This window comes from Sciurus vulgaris (genome assembly GCF_902686455.1).
Source record: "Sciurus vulgaris genome assembly, chromosome: 7".
In the NCBI taxonomy this organism is placed as follows: Eukaryota; Metazoa; Chordata; class Mammalia; order Rodentia; family Sciuridae; genus Sciurus; species Sciurus vulgaris.
The window spans coordinates 34,355,797-34,378,237 of NC_136467.1; the positions used below are offsets into that span (position 1 = coordinate 34,355,797).

The 22,441-nt window shown below is 37.2% G+C and overlaps 1 protein-coding gene across 10 annotated transcripts in view; it reads right to left on the bottom strand.

Moving 5' to 3' along the window:
* AKAP7 (A-kinase anchoring protein 7) overlaps positions 1–21,584 on the bottom strand; it is a 205,448-nt gene extending 183,864 nt beyond the window's left edge. For 3 of the 10 annotated variants that reach the window (XM_079148206.1, XM_079148200.1, XM_079148205.1), the window contains exons 1-3: positions 20,946–21,222; positions 13,185–13,316; positions 4,260–4,399 (exon numbers count right to left, since the gene is read on the bottom strand). In XM_079148206.1, the coding sequence (XP_079004332.1) occupies positions 4,260–4,399; positions 13,185–13,316; positions 20,946–21,189 (516 nt within the window). In that variant the 5' untranslated portion in view covers positions 21,190–21,222. The other 7 variants (XM_079148207.1, XM_079148208.1, XM_079148209.1 and 4 more) reach the window with 6 other exon arrangements.
* Between the last annotated feature and the right edge of the window lie 857 nt (positions 21,585–22,441).

Genomic DNA, 22,441 nt, shown 5'->3' on the forward strand with positions numbered 1-22,441 from the left:
GTGAAAGGGACTGTGGGACCTCAGTCCTTTCCTCTCTTTTGTTTCCTGGCTATAAGATGAGCAGTTTCACTCTACTATTGTACTTCCGCCATGATATGTTCCTTTCCACAGCCCCAAAAGTAACAGAGTCATTCAGTCATGGAACTGGAATCTCAAAAAAAAAAAAAAAAAAAAAAACTTCTGGGGACAAAATGGAACTTTTCTCTTTATAAGTTAATTATTCCAGATATTTTGTGTAGTGATAGAAAGCTGACATATTAGCTCTCATAACAAAGCATATAAAACCAACATATGGTTAACAGCTGGGTTACTAATTATACAATTCCAGCCATTTAAGAAACATTTAAGATTTATTATTACCCTATCAAATTTTTTTCTTTTACTTTTAAACTAATGCATAAGAATAATTTAATGAAGAAAACCTATTTTATATACTCAAGATATGTATGTAGTCATTCTAATTCATTTTCTATTTCTTGAAATATGAAATCAAGATTTTCCATTAAATAATGAATTCCAAACTTCTAAGAATGTGTTTAAAATCAAAGGCCTGTGTTATTCTGAATGTTTTTTTCTTTAAAACTAGATGCCAACAAGTAGAGGCCAAAAGTAGAGCAACTCATTGTGAATGTACCAGCTTCCAAAAGCTTGTTTGCAGGTCACTTAATTGGAACTTGGAATCCAGTCTTCCATTGAAACAATGTTATAAATGGTACTTCTTTCCCAGGCCTTCCCACAAAAGCTCATAAGCAGGGTAAAAAGAAAATTAACATTAGATACATTAGAATAAAACAAAAAAAGTGCTCATGCAAAAGACAGAAAATGTATCTCCTAATCCAATTCCTACATTTATTTTCCTTATTTGTATATAAGCTTTCTGTTACCTCAAAATTAGTTTCTTGAGGGAATAACACAAACCTGCATTTCCCACTACTATATGCTACCCAACCTCCTTCAAAATAATTATCCGCTATTCAATATAACTTAGAAAACCAGTATTTTTAACACTGTATTATTTTCGAGAGTTCTCTTGCCAGATGTATGGTTCAGTAACAAAGTGGGTGCCTAGGACAGGTGAGGACCTAGGTTCCATCCCTAGCACCACAGACAGGGACAAAGAAGTCTGGCTATCCAAAAGGCGAATGATCTCACTGATAAGCAGATGATGAAACATAATGGGGGATTGGAGGGGGGCAAGAATGGCGGAAGGAGGGACTGTATAGAGGGAAAAGGGGTGGGAGGGGTGGGGGGAAAGGAAAAAATAACAGAATGAATCAAACATCATTACCGTATGTAAATGTATGATTACACAAATGGTATGCTGTTACTCCATGTACAAACAGAAACAACATGTATCCCATTTGTTTACAATAAAAATAAATTAAAAAAAAAAAAGAAGTCTGGCTATAACTTCGTATAGCAGAAATACTTTTATCCCTCAAAGGGCAGCACTGTGTGTGTGTATGTGTGTATGTGTGCATGTGTGTGGTGTGTGTGTGTGTGTGTGTGTGTGTTTGTCTCTAAATGCACCCACTCCTGGAAAAGCTCTAATCTGGGTACTGAGAATGAATTAATACACCTGTGAGGGAGACAAGTGATAAACTGCAAGGATGACAAATGACAAACAGAAAAACCTTTACCTGGGGAGAAGCAGGTAAGGGGAGTAAGAAGAGTTGACCCGGTCAGTGTGGTCACAGTAGAGACTGCTGAGCTAAGATATTGGCACTAAAAAGAACAAGAGAGCAAAAGAAAAACTCCCGACTGGAGACAGCTTTTCCTGGGGCAAAGGGAGCCTGGCAAGACCAAGAAGACCAGAGAAGCCCAAGCAGAAAGAGGAAGGGCTGAAATGGAAAGGCCAGAGCAGGCAAAATCTTGCAGAACATACTAGGAGTCTATCTTTATCCTGTACCCATGGGGAAACCCTGAAGAATATAAGCAGGTCAGTAACATGTTCAGATCGGGGTTTAAAACCAAAATCATTTTAGGTCAATATTATCACCTGAAGAAATTGAAATTCAAAGAAATTAGTTCCCACAGTGGAGTTTGTGATGCACCTGGCAGTCCAACAAGGCCCATGGGACCCCAAAGCCCACACCCTTTCCACTATTTACATACCTCATGGAAGCTGACAAGTAAGGCCACAGCAGCTAACAGAGAACAGTTGCAGGCAGGTTTTTCCACCCACTTCCTCCCATCACCCATGGAACTACGTGGTTGACAGAAGAATTTCTCCACCCTTTTCCCTGCGGCCTCCTTCTCCACCTGCCCTATCCTACCACATCACCCCACCAATCCCCACTGGAAGCAGACTAGCAGATGGCAACAGGTGCAGACAGTGATGCAGAGTTGCTGCTAGACTGCACTGAGAGCACAGAGGTGTGAAGGGAAATGAAAAAATGAATGGCCTACCTACCTGGAAGTGCTTATCAAATACTGCGAGACTATGGCAGAACAATCTCTAAGCAACAAATCAAAACAAAGAGCCTGAATTCTCTTCAAATCATATCCTCATGCAAGTTGCTCAAACTATCTTCCATTCAGTTTCCTTAGTACCTTGGCTGGCTGCTCAGTAAAGCAGCTCTCACTTCCTGCCCTCTTCTAATTCCCATTTGTATACACAATCCAAAATTTAAAGAAAATCTATCCAAACGACTTGCAGATATTTTAATAAATAATTACTGATTACACTAAATTTCATATAACATAAACACTTTCAAGGACAATTTTAATTTGCCCACCAAAGAAATCAAATATGTATCTGTTAAACCAAAATATGATCATTTACTACATCAGATCTAAAATCTAAAATGGCTAATATTTCTTTATTTTTTTGTATCTTTTCCCTCAGCTAAACTGTATCTCATAAGACTCAGTATTTCCTAGAATTACCCAATAGAACCTTTTTTTCCTTCTTCTTCTTTTGCGGTGCTGGGAATTAAACCCAGAGACTTGGGCAAGCACTCCACCAACTGAGCTATATACCTAGCCGCCAATAGAACCATTTTATATTTATTTCTTTGATTTCAATTTTGTTTGATTTTTAGAAATTCATTAGCAAGCCTTAAAGAAGCAGACAAGGGGAAAAGCAACCTGAAAATGTTCCTAGTCAAAGAGATTATGACTGAAAATGAAACTCATTCAAATCTGGCTCAAAAACTGGGCCAAGATATAAAAAGAGTTAAGTGTTCCATGTGAGGTACTCTTTCCTGAGAGAGTTTAATTACCACCTCACCAATTTGGTAGTGTCAGTTAGATACGTAGTTTTCCCTCTTAAGAGTTTCCCAACATGAGTTAATGGGCATCTTCCCATTTTCTATTATTCAAACCACTTTAATTTTTCAGATTTTTTAAGTATATTTCTACCATAAGTCTGTCATGTAGTATTAAGTTGGTATAGGTTGCACATCCCTAACCCCAAAACCTAAAATCCAAAAATCTAAAATCTGAAATCCTCCAAAATCCAAAACTTTTCAAGGGCCAGTAAGAAGCCACAAATGAAAAACTTCACACCAAACCTCATGTGATGAGTCACAGCTAAGATGCAGATGCACTAAAAATGGTGTATACAATGACCTTCGGGTTCTCTGATAATGTGTATATAAAATATAAATGTTTTCTTTTCTTCTTCTTCTTCATTTGCAGTGCTAGGAAATGAACCCAGGCCTCACACATGCCAGGCAAGTGCACTATCTCTAAGATACATTCCCAGTCCTGTAAATGAATTTCATGTTTAGACTTGGGTCTCATCCCCAAGACATCTTATTATATATACGCATTCCAAAATACCAGAAAATCCAAAATGCATCATGATCATGATACAAAAGGTATCATTAAGGTAAGTGATACTCAACCTATTTAATGATGAGTAATTGTTAAATAAACTACATATCAACAATCAGTATCACAAAAAGGATTAAGTAGCAACAAACTTCAGTCTACTTTCTTCTGAGAGATTTCAGAATCCTCTTTTCCTATCTGGTCAATGCTGTCTATTCTTGAAGGATTCCTCCAATAGAGTGAACAAAGCCTTGAAAAGGAAATTGACATACTATCTTTTTCAAGTGACTTTTGCAAAATTATTGTTTAAATGTGTTTAAATATATATGTTATTTAACTAGGAATTTTCCCTGCATGCTCCTAGTAACAGACCAACAAAGGCTCTTAGAAGCTGACAGCAGCTAGGTTGATAAGCATTTAGTATACTTCAAATAAATTTGTACTAAAACTTCAGAATAAAAGTAGTTTTTTAAAAATAGTACCTCTTTATCGGTGATTGGAATGGATAGGAAATAGTTGGGTTGATAGTCTTTGTGCCTTTTTTTCCTCTTCTTGATTTGATCGTTTGTGATCTGTTCATTTCCTACACTCCTCTTTGAAATTTTTGGAGGTACATCAGTGACTAGAGGAAAAAAGTCAAACAACAATGTGTCTAAATACATTTAAGTCAGATAACATGGTCAGAAAAAGAAGAAAACAAGCAATATTAGTAGCAATCATTCATAATTTTCAAATCTAAAGCAGTTTGCCAACACTTGTATACAGTACATAATGGTAACTATCTCAGGCTTTGCAAGTCATGGTCTCTGTAGTGACTATCCAACTCTGATAAAACAAGAATGAAGGGGTACAGCTGTTTTATGATAAAACTTTATTTACAAAGCAGGTGGTCTGCCAGATTTGACCTGTGGGCCCCAATGCACTAACCCCTGACCTAAACCATAGTTAACCGTTCTCTTCCACATGCCAATTTTTCTAATAATAGGAAACACCATTTTTCCACCTGTCCCCAATGGCCTAATTCCCTTCCACTGAGCCCCACCTCGTAAAGGTTCCACCACCTCCCAATAATGCCACGGACTGGGGATCAAGCCTTCTACACATGGGCCTTTGTGCAACGTTCAAAATCCAAACCATAGAACCTGGGATGTGCCAGAAGGTCTCTACAGTCAATCTAAAAATCTTCCCATTGGTCAAAGATGAGATAATTAGAGCATCGAACTGAGTAATAAACTCAATGGTGTAAAGCACAACACATATAAGTAACTCTATCACTTCCTAATGATACTAGAAAGAAAAATTAAAACCAAAAACTAACTCACTGGTTAATTTGCAGGATTCCAGAGAACCATTATTTTAAAAATCTGATGATAAAGTGAAAAAAATTAAGCACGTACACCTTTCCTTATAACCTACAGGAAATAAAAAAGAGCAAACTAAGGTAAAGTTCTTCTCTATATAAATGTCTATCTTATAAATATAGAAGGATGTGAGTTTACTAGAAATACAAGAGACATAAAAATATGTTAAAATGACCAGGAAATGGGAACTTCCACACAACCTGATTTCTTCAACATTAAACATACACATAACAAGAGACAATACAAAAGGAACAGACTTAACACAGTATTTAAAAGACCCCTGGAACTTTTAGCATTTTAAATTGTTTTCCATCTTATCTGCTTTACATACAATTGCCTTCCTGTTTGTAGCAACTGATTTTTAATCATTTCAAACATTCCACAAATCTATTTTATAGACATCCAGAAAAGGAAAATCACGTTCTCTCAAAGATGGTTATAATGGATTCAGAAATCTCAACAATTTTAATATCATGAGAATGACAGTATAAAACCCCAAATCAGAATATACCTTCTTGGTGAAAATGAAGCAGTACAGGGTTCATTTAAGTTTCTTTAGCTTCCTATAAGCCTATCAATAACTATTTAATTTTCCTTTCAACTGGATGACCTACCACTGCCTTGTGTTAGTCATGACAGTACAAAGTTTAAAATTATCTGATATCTGGGGGAAAGGAAAAGAATATAAAGAATATTTGTTGATATGGTACAGTTTTATTAGCTCTCATAACAGCTTTTTTTTTTTTTTATTCAGTGAGTCTACTGATTTAAGGTCAACCTGCTACACACTGAGCTCAATATCTCTTTTCTCTCATTTGCAGTCTTTTTCTTTTATTCATAAAATTTATTTGTATGGCCAAAGTATAAAAGTCCTCTGCTTTTTTAATTGAACTTTCTTTTATTTCCAACTTTGAAATCATAATCTAGGTTCTAAAGAACAATTTGCTACTATTCGTTTTACTAACATTTGCATGAAAATATAAATAGCAAAATACTCATTCATTCATTCAAAATATTCTAGTTTACTGATAAAAATATTAAAGATCAGTGATACAGAAACAAAAGGTAGAAAGCTTTGGCCGTGTGCCCTGGATCTTTCACTGTATTATTCAGAGTAACTTTATTGGTTAGTAAAACAGTCATCAGTGGAAGAGTGGCATGTAAATTCATAAATTTAATTTATTCCACTTGTTAATTTTCATAATGATTTCAGCACCATTTTAATGTGCTCTAATGAATCTGGTCTTGTTGACAAAGGTTGTAACTCTCTAATCCATGCATTTGGTTTTTTAAATAAAGCACCACATGTCATTTTTATTAAACTATCTCATTTTCCCTCAGGTTCTATTTATTCCCTCAAAAACTACAAAGGAGTAATTTATGGGAGAAATTAATTTAATTAAGTAGGCCATCTGTTATTATGGGTTTATTTGTTTTCACATTTGTTCTTAATTAAAAGTCTGAGAATGAATTAAATTTTATTTTGATATTGTCTTTATTTTTCTTGTTTTTAAGGTGTTAAAATCTTGGAAGTAATCATTCCTAAAACTCCTTAGTTATATGACTCAGAATATTATCTTCTATATTTCATAGAATGATTCTCCTTTACTACCTAAATAATTTTTGGCAAATTACAAAAACTTTAAAAAAAAAATTCTTTCCCTCATTGTGTTCCTGTGGGGATTAAGAAAACAGTGTTTTGCAATGTGCTGGTAGTATTTTAAGAGACAAATTTTTATGAACATTTAATTTAGAAAATACATTTGGGAAAAAAAATGGTAAAATTAAGAAAAAGTTACTAAGGCTAGTTATGTGCTACAAACTCTTAATGACTTAACATGTACTGAGAAATTACATCTGTCAACAATCCTGTGAGCTAACTACCATTATTATGCCAGGATAATATTATACCACTATATGCACTATATGCCAGATAATGAAATTTAGTCTGGAAAAAGTACAAAATAAAAAAAGTTGAAGAGTAAATTTTACAACCTGACAATCTGACTCCAAGTGCTCACATTTATAGCATAACAGCATAGATGTTCCCTGATGAACAGTACCAAAAAGGAAAGAAGATGAATGAGTTTATTTACACCTATGTTAACTGAATCAAGGAAGTCTCTTCTTTTTATTTAATGGTACATTATAATTATATGAAATAATGGGATTGTTACATATTCATACATACACACAATATAACAAAAGACTAACATTTTTAAAAAGTTTTTAGCCACATTTAAAATTTCTAATTTTATTTTTCTAGAAAAGAATAAAGACCATTCACAAAATTTGAGTATTAGCAGAAAGGAACCAAAAATTGCTAATAAATTTACTCCCTTAATACAATCACTATGAATTTTTATAATAGATCACATACAGTATGTATGCAATTGTAAATAATTAACATATACAATTTTGGCCCTACTGTTTTTCATTTTGCATCATGTTTTTTACATATGTATATGTATGTATGTATGTATGTATGAGAGAATATCCCCTATAACATTTTCAGAAATATTATTTATTTATAACTATAAATAATTGTATAATATGTAACCTAGAAGCACTAATGCAGCTTTATCAACTATTTCCTAAATCCAGATATCATCATTTTTTCCTAGTACTTTTAGTATTTAAATGACACTGAGACTGACACATATATTTGTGATTAAAACTTTTTAGTTTTAAACTCAAAAATAAGGTTTAGAACTCAATAAATATATTTTTGAACTAATTTATCTATTGAACTTCTTATTTTATATATCTCTTGGTTGCTTTCGGGAGGAGGGTTATTGTTCTCCTGTTTTTTTGTAGTATTGGGAATTGAACCAAGGGCCCTGATCATACAAGGCATGTTCTCTACCATTGTACTACATCTCCAGCCCCTTTTATTTTGAGACAGGGTCTCACCAAGTTGCTGAGGCTGGACTTGAACTTGTGATCCTCCTGCTTCAGTCACCCAAATAGCTGGGGTTACAGGCATGCCACTGGGCCCAGCTAGTCTTCTTAATGGTTTTTTGTTTGTTTAACAAGAAAATAAAAAGGATAGCAACTATTTGTATTATTTGAGACAAATACTTTTGTTTCAAGTCTTTCATAATAAAATCTGAAATTGTCATATGCTGAGTAATGACATTTTGGTCAATGATGGACCACATATATGATGCCCAGTGACATGACAGCCTTGTTAGTGTGTGCATGTACATTCCATGACGCTCACCAAAGCACAAGATTGTTTAGTGAGGCAGTTTTGAGGACTTATCTGTCATTAAGCAAAGCAAGACTGTATGTGGTATATGCCTCCCCTGTTAACTACAGAAAAGAACAGAACATAATTTATCTTTTTCAAACTGACTCAGAATAATCATTTATTATATGAGATGCATACTAAGATTCAATATTTGATGCACTATTTTTCTATAAAAATGTAAAGTTTCAATTGGTATCTTTGAATATTTAAAGTATTTTTAAAATCAAACAACTTATATGTAAGTAACAAAACATTAATTTCCCACATCTCAAAAATCTCCAATAATTACCAGATTAAAATTCTAGGCAAAGTAAAATAAGAATCATTTTGACAAAAGGAGAACTGAATTCCACATTTAGGAAAGATGCAACTAATTCTTTGAATCTTGATATAAATGTGGCTTGATAGTTAAGAACTGTGATTCTCTTAAGAGACTAGAGGAAATTAAATTAAAGTTCTCCAAGGTTCACACTGTGTGAAAAAAAAAAGCATAAACCATCCCATTGGCAGAAGAGTGGCTCTCCATTGCAGACCTTCTCCATTCAACTTTCAGAGGCAGGCAAACAGCAAAGCAAACATTTTCTGATAGTTTACTGAGTTTCTAACCAATTCACCCACACTGCTTCCCTTAAGAGATAAGAGAGCTGTGCAGGCCCAGATCGGCTCCTCACTGATGCTGGATCTTCCCCTGGAAACAACCTGAGGCCAAAAGCACAGCACACTGCACTGCTCCTCACCATGCTGAAAAATTTTCTATTGCTCATACATATGGATGATTTATCTCTAATAAAGTTCTGTAGTCTAATATATGATCCTAATGTATCTTATGTTTTAATATTCAGAACTAAATATTTACTATTCTAAAAAATATTTCTAGTAAAATAGTGTCTTCATAAGTAAAGTGCAACAAAAAAAAAATACAAAGACCTCTTTGGTCAAACAGCCCACATGCCACCTGATCATGACCCTGTACCCACAATGCAGATGACACAGTCAACACTGAGACACTAATCATTTCAGGAGCTTTTTTACTGTCAAGGATTCTCCTTCCCACAATGTTCTCATTAGCATTACTTTCCTCACTGCTCTGCCAGTTTCTAACAGCAAAAATCTCTTGGCAGATAACTCACAATTCCCACAGGCCAAAGAAAACCAAAGCAACCACAGGCAACAACCAGTGACCAGAGAATTTTGAGGTTGTTATCAACTACAGAGCTAGAAGACGGATCCAATTACCATGGTACTAAACATAAGAAGAGGCCATATTAAGTCCACTCAAGCCACACACTGATTATCCTGGGTTTTGGGCACAAAAGCTATAACTATATTTATTTTAAGGTTTAAAGGTTGACAACAAATCTCCTAGTTCTTGTACATTTCTATAAAAATCTCACTTCACAAAAACTAGTTAGAGGGCTAGAGATGTAGCTTAGTGGTAAAGCATTTGCCTAGTATGTGTAAAGTCTTGGGTTCAAATACCCAGTGCTGCAAAAACATTTTTTAAACTAGTTATTAGTTTCTGGTTTGCAAAGAATTTTACTAATTGTTACTTGGTGTTATTTTAAAAACTACTATAAAAATGAGAAAATAAGCTGTCCCCAAATAAGGGATCTGTTTCAAAAGTTTTATAAAACAACATTTGTACATTGTTTTGTTTTTAACTACTTTCTTTCACACATTTCCTCTTTTGATACGTACAGCAACACTATGAGGTAAGCAAAAGGGGATTAAAATCCATATTTTACAGTTAAAGAAGCCTAGAGCATACAGTTTAAGTGTCCAAAGTCATGCAAATAGAAAATTCAATAATCAAAACTTAAAATACAAATTTTCTGTTTTTCCCAATATACAACACTGCCTATGTGTAAGTTAGAACTTGGAATCTGAAATTCATCTTCCCACAAAAGTAATCCTATTATAATGGTTTGGAATCTAAACTAACCCACAAGAACATTTAACTCATAAAGCCTAAGCTATCAAAAAGTAGTATAGCACTGTATAGTTAAAAACGATGTTTACTGAACTGACCTGAGCCCCTAATACATGTGAATGACATCACTGCTTTGGTAAGAAATATACTAGATCCTGTAGAGAAAATATCCTGCTTGCATGAAGGTCTGGTTGTCCTTCTCCATGTTCACCTACAGAAGCAGATGTCCTTTTAAAGCAGGAATGAAATGCAGGCCACAGACACATTCCCTTTGCTCTTTCTAGTCCCAGTGGTCACTGGTCTCATCAGTAGAGATACAAGAAAACAGAAGCTATAGAATACCATTTGCTCGCTGGGATTCTGAAGGTAGCACTCCATCCCTAGTACACACCATTTATTCATATATTTTAAATATATGTTGCCACTTGTTCCAATCCAACACTCCAGGTGGAGGGAGCCAGAGACTAGAACAAGGTTCAGAGGGAAGAGTATCGGTGGCACACTGTGGGCACATGGGGTCTGATTATTTGAAAAAATTTCTTTATTTCATACCAAACTAATCAGAAAGAAGTGACTGAATATTTTTAGATATTGTTTTTGCTCAATAAGTAGGGAACTAAGCAAATTTTAGCTATTCTTGCCTCCTTCTTCCAAAACTTATCTTCTACTTCTAAAAAGAATGCAAATTCTTCAAATGAAGGTTTCACTAACAGTGGTGAAACTCACAAGGCTGTTCTTCTCTATAGGCCAGCTGTAAAGGAAAAGATGGGGAAACACAGGCATTGGCCAAGCAGATATATCTCCACGCTTCCTTTCCCCGTAAAGTAAGGAATGGAAAAGAACTGATTGATAAAATATCAGAAATTTCATACATTTAAGTATTTCTCTTTCCTTACATCTGCCCAAAATACAAGCCAGGTTTACGGTCCCCAGAAGACAGTGTGATCAAGAGCAATATGACTTCTCAGACTGGCACATCAGAACCACATGCAATATTAAAAAAGCAAAAACAACAAAAAGATTATCTGACCTGATGAAGAAAATCCCAATGATCAGTCAAGTTCACGGACAGTTCATATTTATCCCCCAAAACTCTTTTTTGGCCAAACCTCTAAGAAGCCTTCCTGGGTACCCTCTACCTCCACACATCCTCAATCCATGTACTCCCAGGGCATCCTGGATGGCATTCATCTTAGGAGATCATACGTACTGGCTCCACACTAAAGCTGTGAGCTTCCTGAGGGTCAAACTGTCATGTGTTTCAATATCCCCAACGTCTAGTACCATGCTCGATGTTTGCAGGCATGTGATAAATGCATATCAATGAAATTATTAATCAATTCAAAATCAAGATTCTAAAACTAATTTTTTTCATCTTTGAGAATTCAGTTAATTTGCTTAGTTTCTCTCACTCTCAACTTTGTCTTCTTAAAATGAAGAGACTGAAATTAGCTAATGTTTTGTGTAGACTTAGCAGAGAATCCCAGTCATAAAAAAACCACAGAAGTCCCCCCTATTTTCAAGAGATACAGTTCAAGACTCCCAGGGGACTCCTGAAACTACAAATAATAACAAATCCTTATATACCATGTTTCATATACATATAGGTGTGTACACAAACACACCTGATAAAGTTTACTTTATAAATTAGGCTTAGTAAGAGATGAACAACAATAAAACAACAGTTAATTGAACATAATAGATGATTATTATGAGTTCCTTGAACACAAGCTCTATGGTAACCTGACAGCTCATTTGATAGACCGTTACTAGCTAGGTGTGGTAGCACATGCCTATAATCCCAGTGGCTCAGGAGACTGAGGCAGGAGGATCAAAAGTTGGAGGCCAGCAATCCTCAGCAACTTAGTGAGGTCCTAAACAACTTGGTGAGATCCTATCTCAAAATAAAAAATAAAAAGGGCTGGGGATGTGGCTCAGTGGCTAAACACCCTTGGGTTCAATTCTTGGTTAAAAAAAAAAAAAAAAAAGCATTCTTGGTACAAAAAAAAAAACATACTAAGTGACTAATGGGTAGGTATCATATCACAGCAAGACTTTACCTGATGATACAAACAGTGAGGGTCAGAAAGTATGTAATCAATAAATATTGGGTTTATTATTGGAAAATACTGGATGCATTTTCACCTTTCCTTCTTTTCCTATTTTCAAGTAACTTGGATAATCAAATCTGTCACCTTCCCAGTGGAGATAGCCCCCAAACAGCATGGACCGTATTATTTTTTGAAAAGGAAATTCAATTTTAGGTATTTATGCAGCACCAGTAGTATTGTAATCAAGTAAGCATTCATTTTCTAACATTTGTGGATGAAGCTCTCAAGGACTGAATGGATGCAAAAACTGCATATTTAGTTAAGAGTTTAACTATTTTTCTAATTCATTTTTATTGTAAACAAATGGATACATCTTGTTTCTCTGAAGAATTTAACTATTTTCAACATTCGCCTGGTAAGCTCCATGAGGGCAGAATAATGCCTGTCTTCTTCTTCACCAATGGGTCCTCCCAATGCACAGTAAAGTGCCTGGCCAATATCAGCAGCCAGTAAACATTTGTTAGATTAATAAGTACTGCTGAAATTGGTAGTAGGTTCAGAAGAATTGAAGGAAGTTATTATAAACCACAAAATAATCTATTTCATTTTCAAAGTAACTAATAAACTAAAGAAACTCTAAAAATTAGTGAGACATGTCTTCATATTATGTGACAGTCTTGACAACACATAAAAATTAAAAACCAAAACTCAAAAACATGACAAATATTTGAAGTGAAATAATTTATTAAGAAAAATATCTATATGTACTATTCACTGCTTCTAAATACATGTTTATTTAATTAGGTACTTACTTTCATAATCATCTTTAATATCTATAGTAGCAAATGGCATGTTTATCAGACAATCCACAGTACTGGCTTCAAACTCCTCTGACATTTTCCTTTTTGTTGACGTATTTTCACACTCATTGGAATTTATTCCTCCTTTAACACAAGAAGAAAAATACATTATTTAACTTACTTTTAAAACTCATATCCTAAAACAAACCAATTCAGCTAAATGGATAAAATATACATTAACATCTGTTTTAGTCAACTTTTTCACTGCTATAACTAAAAGATGTGACACGAACAATTTTAGTGAAAGAAAAGTTTATTTGGGGGCTCACAGTTTCAGATGTCTCAGTCCACAGATAACCAGTTCCACTCCTTGGGGCTCAAGGTGAGGCAGGATATCATGGCAGAAGAGTGTGTCAGAGGAAAGGGGCCCAGGAAATCGTCACATCAGGAAGCAGAAACACTCCACTTTTCAGATACAAAAGATATAACCCAAAGGCACGCCCCCAATGCCACCTCTTCCAGCAACACCCTACCTGCCTTCAGTTACCACTCAGTTAATCTCCATCAGGGAACACACTGATTGCATTAAGGCTCTCATAACCCAATCATTTCACCTCTGAATGTTCTTGCATTATCTCACATATGAGCTTTGGGGAGACACCTAATATCTAAACCATAATAATCGGTTAAGAGAAAAACTATCTGTATTCAAATATATCATACAGCTATTTACATAAACATCATTTATACCAGAGTCTATATTTTTATGTGTATTTTTATGTTAAACAAGCTTTTAAAATTTAAATCATTTTTTAAAGTACAACATTCAACTCAGGGCTAAAGAGTGACAGAGTTCATTAATAATTCTCAAGAGCTTTTATAGCTATACTTCCTTATTTCTTTTCTGTGTTTTTCTTAGAGCATTATAGTTATACGTCATAGTGGAATTCATTTTGGCATAATCCTATATGCATGGAATAATAATTTGCTCCATTTCAGTCTCCGGTGCTTCCATTTTCCCACCCCTTTTCCCTCCCCCTTTTCCCTTCTTCTACTCTACTGGTCTTCTATATTTCTAAAGTTACATTTTCCACCTATCTTTGGAAAACAAGCTAACAATAGTCACTCTTTTCACATTTATTTTTAATAATGACACTTATGTGTTCAGATTCTTTTTTCTTTCCATAAACAACAATCACATATCTGGGGTGGAGACTAAAGGAAAGAAGTCACCTGTTTAAATTGATAAAATTAATTGCTAATTAATTTCATCAGCTGGTAGTCTCCCCAGTACCACTATTCTCTACACTCCATATGACACACAAATGTTATCTGGACTAGATTGAACAGAATCCTGGGATACTCCATGTATTTATTAAAGACTGATTTACCATTCGAGATGTTAAAGAAATCATTTATTTCATTCTATAGAAAACTTGTTTTCAAATATAATACCTGCAAGACACTTTCCATTAAGAATATGGTTTATACTAAGATTTCATCTAACTCTAATTAGAATGGCTTGTATCAAGAACACAAGCAATAATAAGTGTTGATGTGGATGTGGGGAAAAAGGCACACTCATACATTGCTGGTGGAGTTGCAAATGGGTGCATCCACTCTGGAAAGCAGTATGGAAATTCCTCAGAAAGCTTGGAATGGACCCACCATTTGACCCAGCTATCCCACTCCTTGGTTTATACCCAAAGGACTTAAAATCAGCATACTACAGTGATGCAGTCACATCAATGTTCATAGCAGCTCAATTCACAATAGCTAGATTGTGGAACCAACCTAGATGCCCTTCAAGAGACAAATGGATAAAGCAACTGTGGTATATATACACAATGGAATATTACTCAGCCATAAAGAAGAATAAAATTATGGCATTTGCTGGTAAATGGATGAAGTTGGAAAATATCATGCTAAGTGAAATAGACCAAGCCCAAAAAAACCAAAGGCCAAATGTTTTCTCTGATAAGTGCATGACAATATATAAGAAGGGTGGGTGATGGGGGGAAGAGAAGAATGAAAGAACTTTGAATGGTGTAGAGGAAAAAGGGGTGGGAGGGGGCAGGGATGGAAAAACAGTAGAATGAAACAGACAGTATTACCCTATATATATATATATATATATATATATGATTACATGAATGGTGTGTATCTACATTGTGTACAACCATAGAAATGAAAAGTTGTACCCCATTTGTGTACAATGAATCAAAATGTGTTTGTAAAAATAAAAAATATTTTAATTAAAAAATATGGCTTATATTGACTGATAATAGATCATAGTTAATATGTCTAACAAAAATGTAAATTTTTATTGCAGTTAAAGTCATTCTTACTGTTGTTTACACACACACACTCATACAACACACCTGTCTGCTGGAGAAAAGTAAAAGCAAACAAAAGGACTTTTTAAAAAATGCTCAGTGTCAAAAAATAATAGTAGCATTACCTTTTTTTTTTTTTTTTTTTTTTTTGTATTAGGGGTGTACCTCAGGGGCACCTTGCTACTAAGATACATTCTCAGTCCTTTTCATTTTTTATTTTTAGACAAGATCTTGCTAAGTTGCTGAGGAAATCCTCCTACATCATCCTTTGGAGTTGCTGAGATTACAGTCATGTGCTACTGTTTCCAGAAGAATTACTTTCTTAAAAATGCTATTAATACACTTCAAACATTAGGAAGTATGAAGGCCTGGCACATCAGTGTTTGACAAATTGTTAGTCTACTCTAAAATCTTCCCACAAACTCACAAATATTTTTAAAATATAAGAACAAGATTGTATGTATAAGCTTGCATTTTAAAAACATAAATGCAGTTTAAACTTAAAAGTTCAATACATATTTTGAAACTTTGGACACAGGCAGCTATACTAAAGGATCATCACTGCTCATGTACCTTACTCTTAAAAAGTCAGCAACGAAAAATCAGTTGTAACAGGGCATGGTGGTGCACATCTGTAATCCCAGCTACTCGGGAGGCTGAGGTAGGAGAATCACAAGTTTTAGAACAGCCTGTGCACGTAGTGAGACCCTGTCACAAAATAAAGATAAAAAGGGCTATGTGTTATAGAAGGGTCCTGTGGAGCCGAAGCAACCACAGGGTTCTGTAGCATTCAGTCCCTATGATCCCGAACGAAGGATTTCAAGCAAGTAGCTCAGGTAAAAAGTAAAGGCACACAGCATAGGACCTGAGAGAATTTTCTCCTGAGAAAGTAGCATAGCTCTTACAGTCTGGGATTTTAAGGAGTTTGGGCCTCCTTCTTATTTTCTCACAGCCCCTTTTTGATTAATAAGTGGTTTATTATCCTGTTTGTTATTTTGAATAGCCCTCAACTATAAAGGACTAGGGATGTAGCTAGGAGGTAGAGCACCCCTGGGTTCAATTCCTAGTACTGCAAAGATAAATAACATGAAAATAAAAAATAAACAAGGTTGAAGGGAAATCACAACCAAATAGAGTAAACTCAACTGTTGTTTTCCTTATTTTATTCTCAATGTAAACATTTAATGACATGAAACTGACCCGTCTACCACTGGCATTTCAATACTAGCTCCCAAGTCCATGTGCCACTTGGAAATAGACACTTCCCTAATTGGGTGGCTAGATTTACATGATTTTTCAAAAGGTTGCAAAAGCAATATGCATTCAGTTGAAACCATACTTCAAATTCTGAACTTTTGTGGGGCTAGTGATAGGTGGTATAATCCTCTCTCCTGATGCTGGGCAGTGGCTGAGCCTTGGTTCACAGCCAGCCTCCCGTCTTGACAGGAAACATGGAGCACTGTACATTGTTCCTGCTGCCAAAGTTAGGTGTATTAAATACATTTTCCACTTACAGTAGCTGCAACTTCTGATGGGTTGTTGATGTTTACCCTATCATAAGTTGAGGAGCAGCTAGCTATATAAGTTTCTTGGCAAAATGTGAGGTAAAGAAAACTGACCTCTGGGTTCTAATAACATATTTTGAAGGCAAGAAGTTTTAAATACAATGATAAATGAAACTAAGTCTTTATTTTAAATGAAAATATTCTTGAAATAGCTTAACTTTCAGTTTATCTTGAGTTCAATTAGTCATCAGTAAGAAAGCAAGTGCCCACTGGGTCACAGCCTATATCAAGGAGAAAAATCACACAGTGACATTGCTGACAACTATTCATTTGAATGATCTACAGAAGAACTGGAGCTGTAGTTCAGTGGTAGAGCACTTGTCTAGCAAGCATGAGGTCCAGGGTTCGATTCCTAGGTTCATCCAAGGTCAATTAAAGCAGAATGTCTGCAGATCAGCCCCGTCCAGCAGGTGGTATTTTTTAAAAGTCCCACAGCAGCAAACCTTGCTCCTTTGTTCAGGGAGGAGCAAGCAGTTCAATCTCCTTTCAGATACCAAGGCTTCCACCAATCACAGCACATCATACATGTACATTTGTCCACCTTCTCCACTAGAATCTAAGCTACAGTGAACACAAAATTTATCACCCAAACAGGGTACTCTGGAAAGTGAAAGGTGAAACTTTTAATAATTCTACCCTATCAGTAAGTGTGGTACCCCTAATCTGAGTTCCTAAGTGCCTGATTTACTCTCCTTCCATACCTCTACTCCTAGCAGAGTACAGCTCACAGTACATGCTCTATAAATTTTTACTGAATCACTGCATATATGCACACTCCATTTATATGTGTGCATATATATTAAATATACATATAATTATTAATTATACATAACCAACATGCATATATAATTATAATTAATATACATATTAACCACTCACTTGGGAGTGGTAAATAAAGCATTCAGGCTCCACTGCAATGCAGCTATCTCAATGCCCATGAAAAATAATTCCTAGTATTTCACAGCAGTCTCAGCATATCATGTATTCTATCATTTTCACAGGATGGGTGGGAGAAAGGTACTACTATTCCACTGGACATACAAGCAAAAGCTAAGAAAAAAAAAAAAAAAAAGAAAAAGAAAACCAGAAGAAAAAAGCATAATATGACTTGTTCAACATCTTTAACCATCTTGTTAAATAAAGCATATTAAGTTCAAATACATTATTTTATCAAAATTAACAGGAGTCAAGAACTTGAAATATAAACTATCTTTTATTGTTATGGAAGAATTGAAAGAATTTTTGTAAATACCACTTATTAACTAGAAAAAAAAAAAGAATGCTACTACTTACATGTAAAAGTCTCAAAAGAACTGCTGATCATTCAATAGAACAATCATTCTCAAACCAAATATCAAGAACCTTCCTCCTGTTCCCTAAGCTCTATGGTTTGAGTAACTTTGATAGATTTGAATTAAATATATTCATCCTTACTACACCTTCTTTTACAGAAGGTATGAACCTTTTGCTTGTGGAAATGGCCTTTAAAAAACCTACTCTCAAATAAAGCATTTAAACTATAAATTCATTGCTTTGAGAGTTTTTAAGTCTCCTAACATTTGATCTATGGTTAAAATAAATTTTTTTCTTTTGTAAAAATCCAAGTAAATGTTACAAAAAGTTCATTAATAACATAAACATGAGGTGAAGCTGGTAAACTAACACCACCAACATCAGCCAACAAACATGGACTTCATGCCAGGCCAGGCTGGAGAATAACTTTAGAGAGTAACTGATTTAATTCTCACTACTATGCTATTAAGATGGTGCTACTATTATAACTGATTAAGTAACCTTGCACAACAGTAAACTATCAGAATTAGGGGCTGGAATCTGATTTCAGTCACTGAGGCAGGAGGATGGCAAGTTTGAAGCCAGCCTGGGAAACTTAGCGAGACTCTGTCTCAAAATAAAAAATAAAAAAGGCTGGGAATGTAAATCAGTGATAGAGCATATCTGGGTTCAATCCCCAGTACTTTAAAAAAGAAAATAGTTAAACAAAGTATATTCACACCAATGACAATTATGAACAATGGTTATAAAGACAGTAAAAACAGAAAAAAAAAGTTTATAGGGCAGGACAGGGAAAATACTAGGGAATGATATTGGACAAATTATCTTGTTATCTTGGGTGCATGTACAAAAAATTCCTAACAATGAATCCTACCATTGTGTACAACTACAATGCACCAAAAAAAAAAAAAAAAAAAAAAAAAGGAAAAAATTTACAACAAATACTCTTTAAAAAGGAGATATAGGGGCTGGAGGTGTAACTCAAAAGTACAGCACTTGCCTGGTATGCACAAGGCCCTAGAATCAATCCCCACCACTGCAAAATAAATAAATAAATAAGAGTGGATATAAAACTGTATATGCTCTTAAGACTTACCCTTATTTGGGAAAAGGCTAAAGGAAGGACTTCATCAAACACCAACAGAGAAATCAAAGAAAAGACCATTTCCCCATTATGACACACATGTGTTTCCTATTTGAACAATAAAATACAACTGCAGTAAGCAAGCTGACTCTAACCACTGTACTAGTTAAACAGTAGGTATGTTACCCACCACCAACAGAAAGGGCTAATGCCATCCATTCTAGCCTTGGCTTAGCTACTAAAAATAGTAGTCTTATGTCTTGATAAATGTTGAGAGCTGTGTGACAGTCGACAAGTCACCGGACCATGTTTCCTGTTTCCTCATCATAAAAAAGGAACAAATCAATCCAAATTACTTGGGAGAAACAGACAAAATATTACTATTTTAAAAAGAATGCAAGAAAGTAATATCTTCCACTAAGTTAAAATCTTAAAGTTTTAATATGACTAAGGAAGACAGGCACTGTAGCACAGGCCTGCAATCCTAGTGACTTGGGAGGCTGAGGGAGGAGGACTGCAAATTGGAGGCCAGCCGCAACAACTTAGACCCCATCTCAGAAGAAAAAATAAAAGGAACTGTGGATGTAGCTTAGTGGTAATGCACCCCTTGGCTCATATGTGTGAACATATACACACATGGAAAAAGAATGTATGTGCTATGAGCATCCTGAATTGCAAAGACACACATTTAAACAAGGAAGTGGGTGAGTTTTCACAACAAACTCCTTCCATTCTTTAATGCATACCCCTCATCTTTTAAATGTATCTATAAAACTGCACAACCTGGGGACCCACCCACAAGGTGCGAACCACTCCCTTCGCAAGACAACTGTGAACTGTTGTACACCTAGTTAACGCCTATGTATACAACACATTTTAATGTTTACATTTTTACACATTTGTAATATTAACATACTGCGGAAGGGCACCTTTTCTCTAATTGGCTGTTGGTTCTTTCCACCAAAAGTCCAACCCCAAAATCGTTCTACCCACAGAGTTCAGTTCCTGGTAAACGCTGCCCCAGACTGGAAATTCATTCTGGCGCCAGTTTTTAAAAGGTCATTTCCAAACCTGGAATAAAATCCCAAATGAAACGGAAGGTGGTTCAGGTGTTTAATATCTGTCGCAGAAAATAAAATGAAGACTTTTCTGGGTTTTGCTCAGCACAACAGCGCGGTCGGATGGGGTGTGCTGGCAAGAACTCGGAGCTGAGGGTCACAGGATCAGAAAGCGGGACGCACGAGCGAAACTCAGGGACGGGGCCGCCCCTCGCCTGCCGCGGCGCCGACTCGGGGTGCACCGCGGCGCTGGGCGACCAGCAGCACTGCCCGTCCGGTGCCACGGGGGTCTCCCGGAGGCGGGGCGCGGGCACTCGGAGCCAGCGGGGCCTCGGGCCGCGCTCTCGCGGAGGCCGGACCCCCCAGGCGGAGCGCGGCGCGGACCCACACGCCCGCGGCTCCGGCCGACCCCGGCCCGCTGGGCAGCCCGCTCTCACCCGCTCCGGGGCGCTCCATGGTCGAGGCGCGAGCGGGCGGCGCGTCAGGGCCGGGGGCCGCGGGCAGGCGCAGCGGCCAGAGACAGGGGGGCAGGCGGAGGCCGAGGCCGGGGCGGGGCCCGGGGCGGGCCGGCGGCGCGCGGGGGCGGGCGGCGAGGGCGCGGGCCGCGGCGGCCAGGCCTGCGGAGGCGCGGAGCCCCCCGAGCCGCAGCCCCCGCGGCAGCAGCACCTGCAGACGCCGCATCGTCAGCCCCGGCGCCGCGACGAGCCGGAAGGGGCCGGCCCGCTGGGCCGGTAGTACCCGGATTGGGACGAGCTCGCGGAGGGCGGGGGAGCCGGGTCGGGGCCGCGACCCCGCCGCCACCGCCGGCTCCTGGCCCGCCGCGCTGCGAGGCTAGTCCCGGCCCACCCTCCCGAGCCCGGCGGCCGCGGCGGCCTCTGGCAAACCTCGGTTATTTCCTGTGGCGTGGCCTTCCCCGTCCCACGCTTGGAGGGGCGAGACTGGGACTAGGCCGGGGGCGAGCTTTCCTTGGCCCGGTGTCTCCTGAGAACCCCTGTGTTTAGTTTTGCAAAGAGCTTTGGAAACAGTACTGATTGCAAAATATTTGGGAAGAGCGAGCTGTACTAGAACGAGACCTTATACCTCTGTGTGTCATAGGTGTTTTATCCGCTTTGCTTTGTTTAAAAAAAAAAAAAAATTGGGACAAAGCCATTATTTTTCAACAACGTTTCTTTACCCAGAAATGAAATGGAAACACACTAGTTTTTGCAGAGTAAGGTACTGATGTGAGTAAAATGGGGCAAAAGGAAATTTACTTAAAAAAATCCCCTTGCAACAGAATGCTACTAGTGCTATAGGATTTTTTGTTTGGTTTGGTTTGATTTGGTTTTGGTACCAGGGATTGACCTCAGAGGAACTTTAACACCAAGCTACATCCCCAGCCCTTTTAATTTAATTTTGAGTTAGCGTCCCCAAATTGCTGAGACTGGCTTTGAACTTGTCATTCTTCTGCCTCAGCCTCCTGAGTTGCTGGGATTGCAGGCCTGCACCCTGTGGGGTGCGCCAGATCTACTGAGTTTCTTTTTATTTGTTTGTTGTTGGTATTAGGGATTGAACCCAGGGGCGCTCAACCACCCAGCCACATCCCCAGTCCTTTTTTATATTTCATTGTGAGACAGAGTCTGGCTGAGTGGCCAAGTGCCTGGCCTAATTGCTGAGGTTGGCTTTGAACTAGTTATCCTCCTGCCTCAGCCTCCGGAGCCTCTGGGATTACAGGCCTGCACCACCGCCCGCCTTCTTTTAGTTTTTAAGGCAAAGAAGTCCACCCGGGAACAAGAAAATTAGTTAGGGTAACCCTTTACCAACAATACCCTCCCTTCCATCCCCCGCATTCTCATACTGGGAATTGAATCTAGGGGCGCTGTACTACTGAGCTACAACCTCCACCCTTTTTATTTTTTATTTGGAAACTAGGTCTCACTAAATTGCCAAGGCT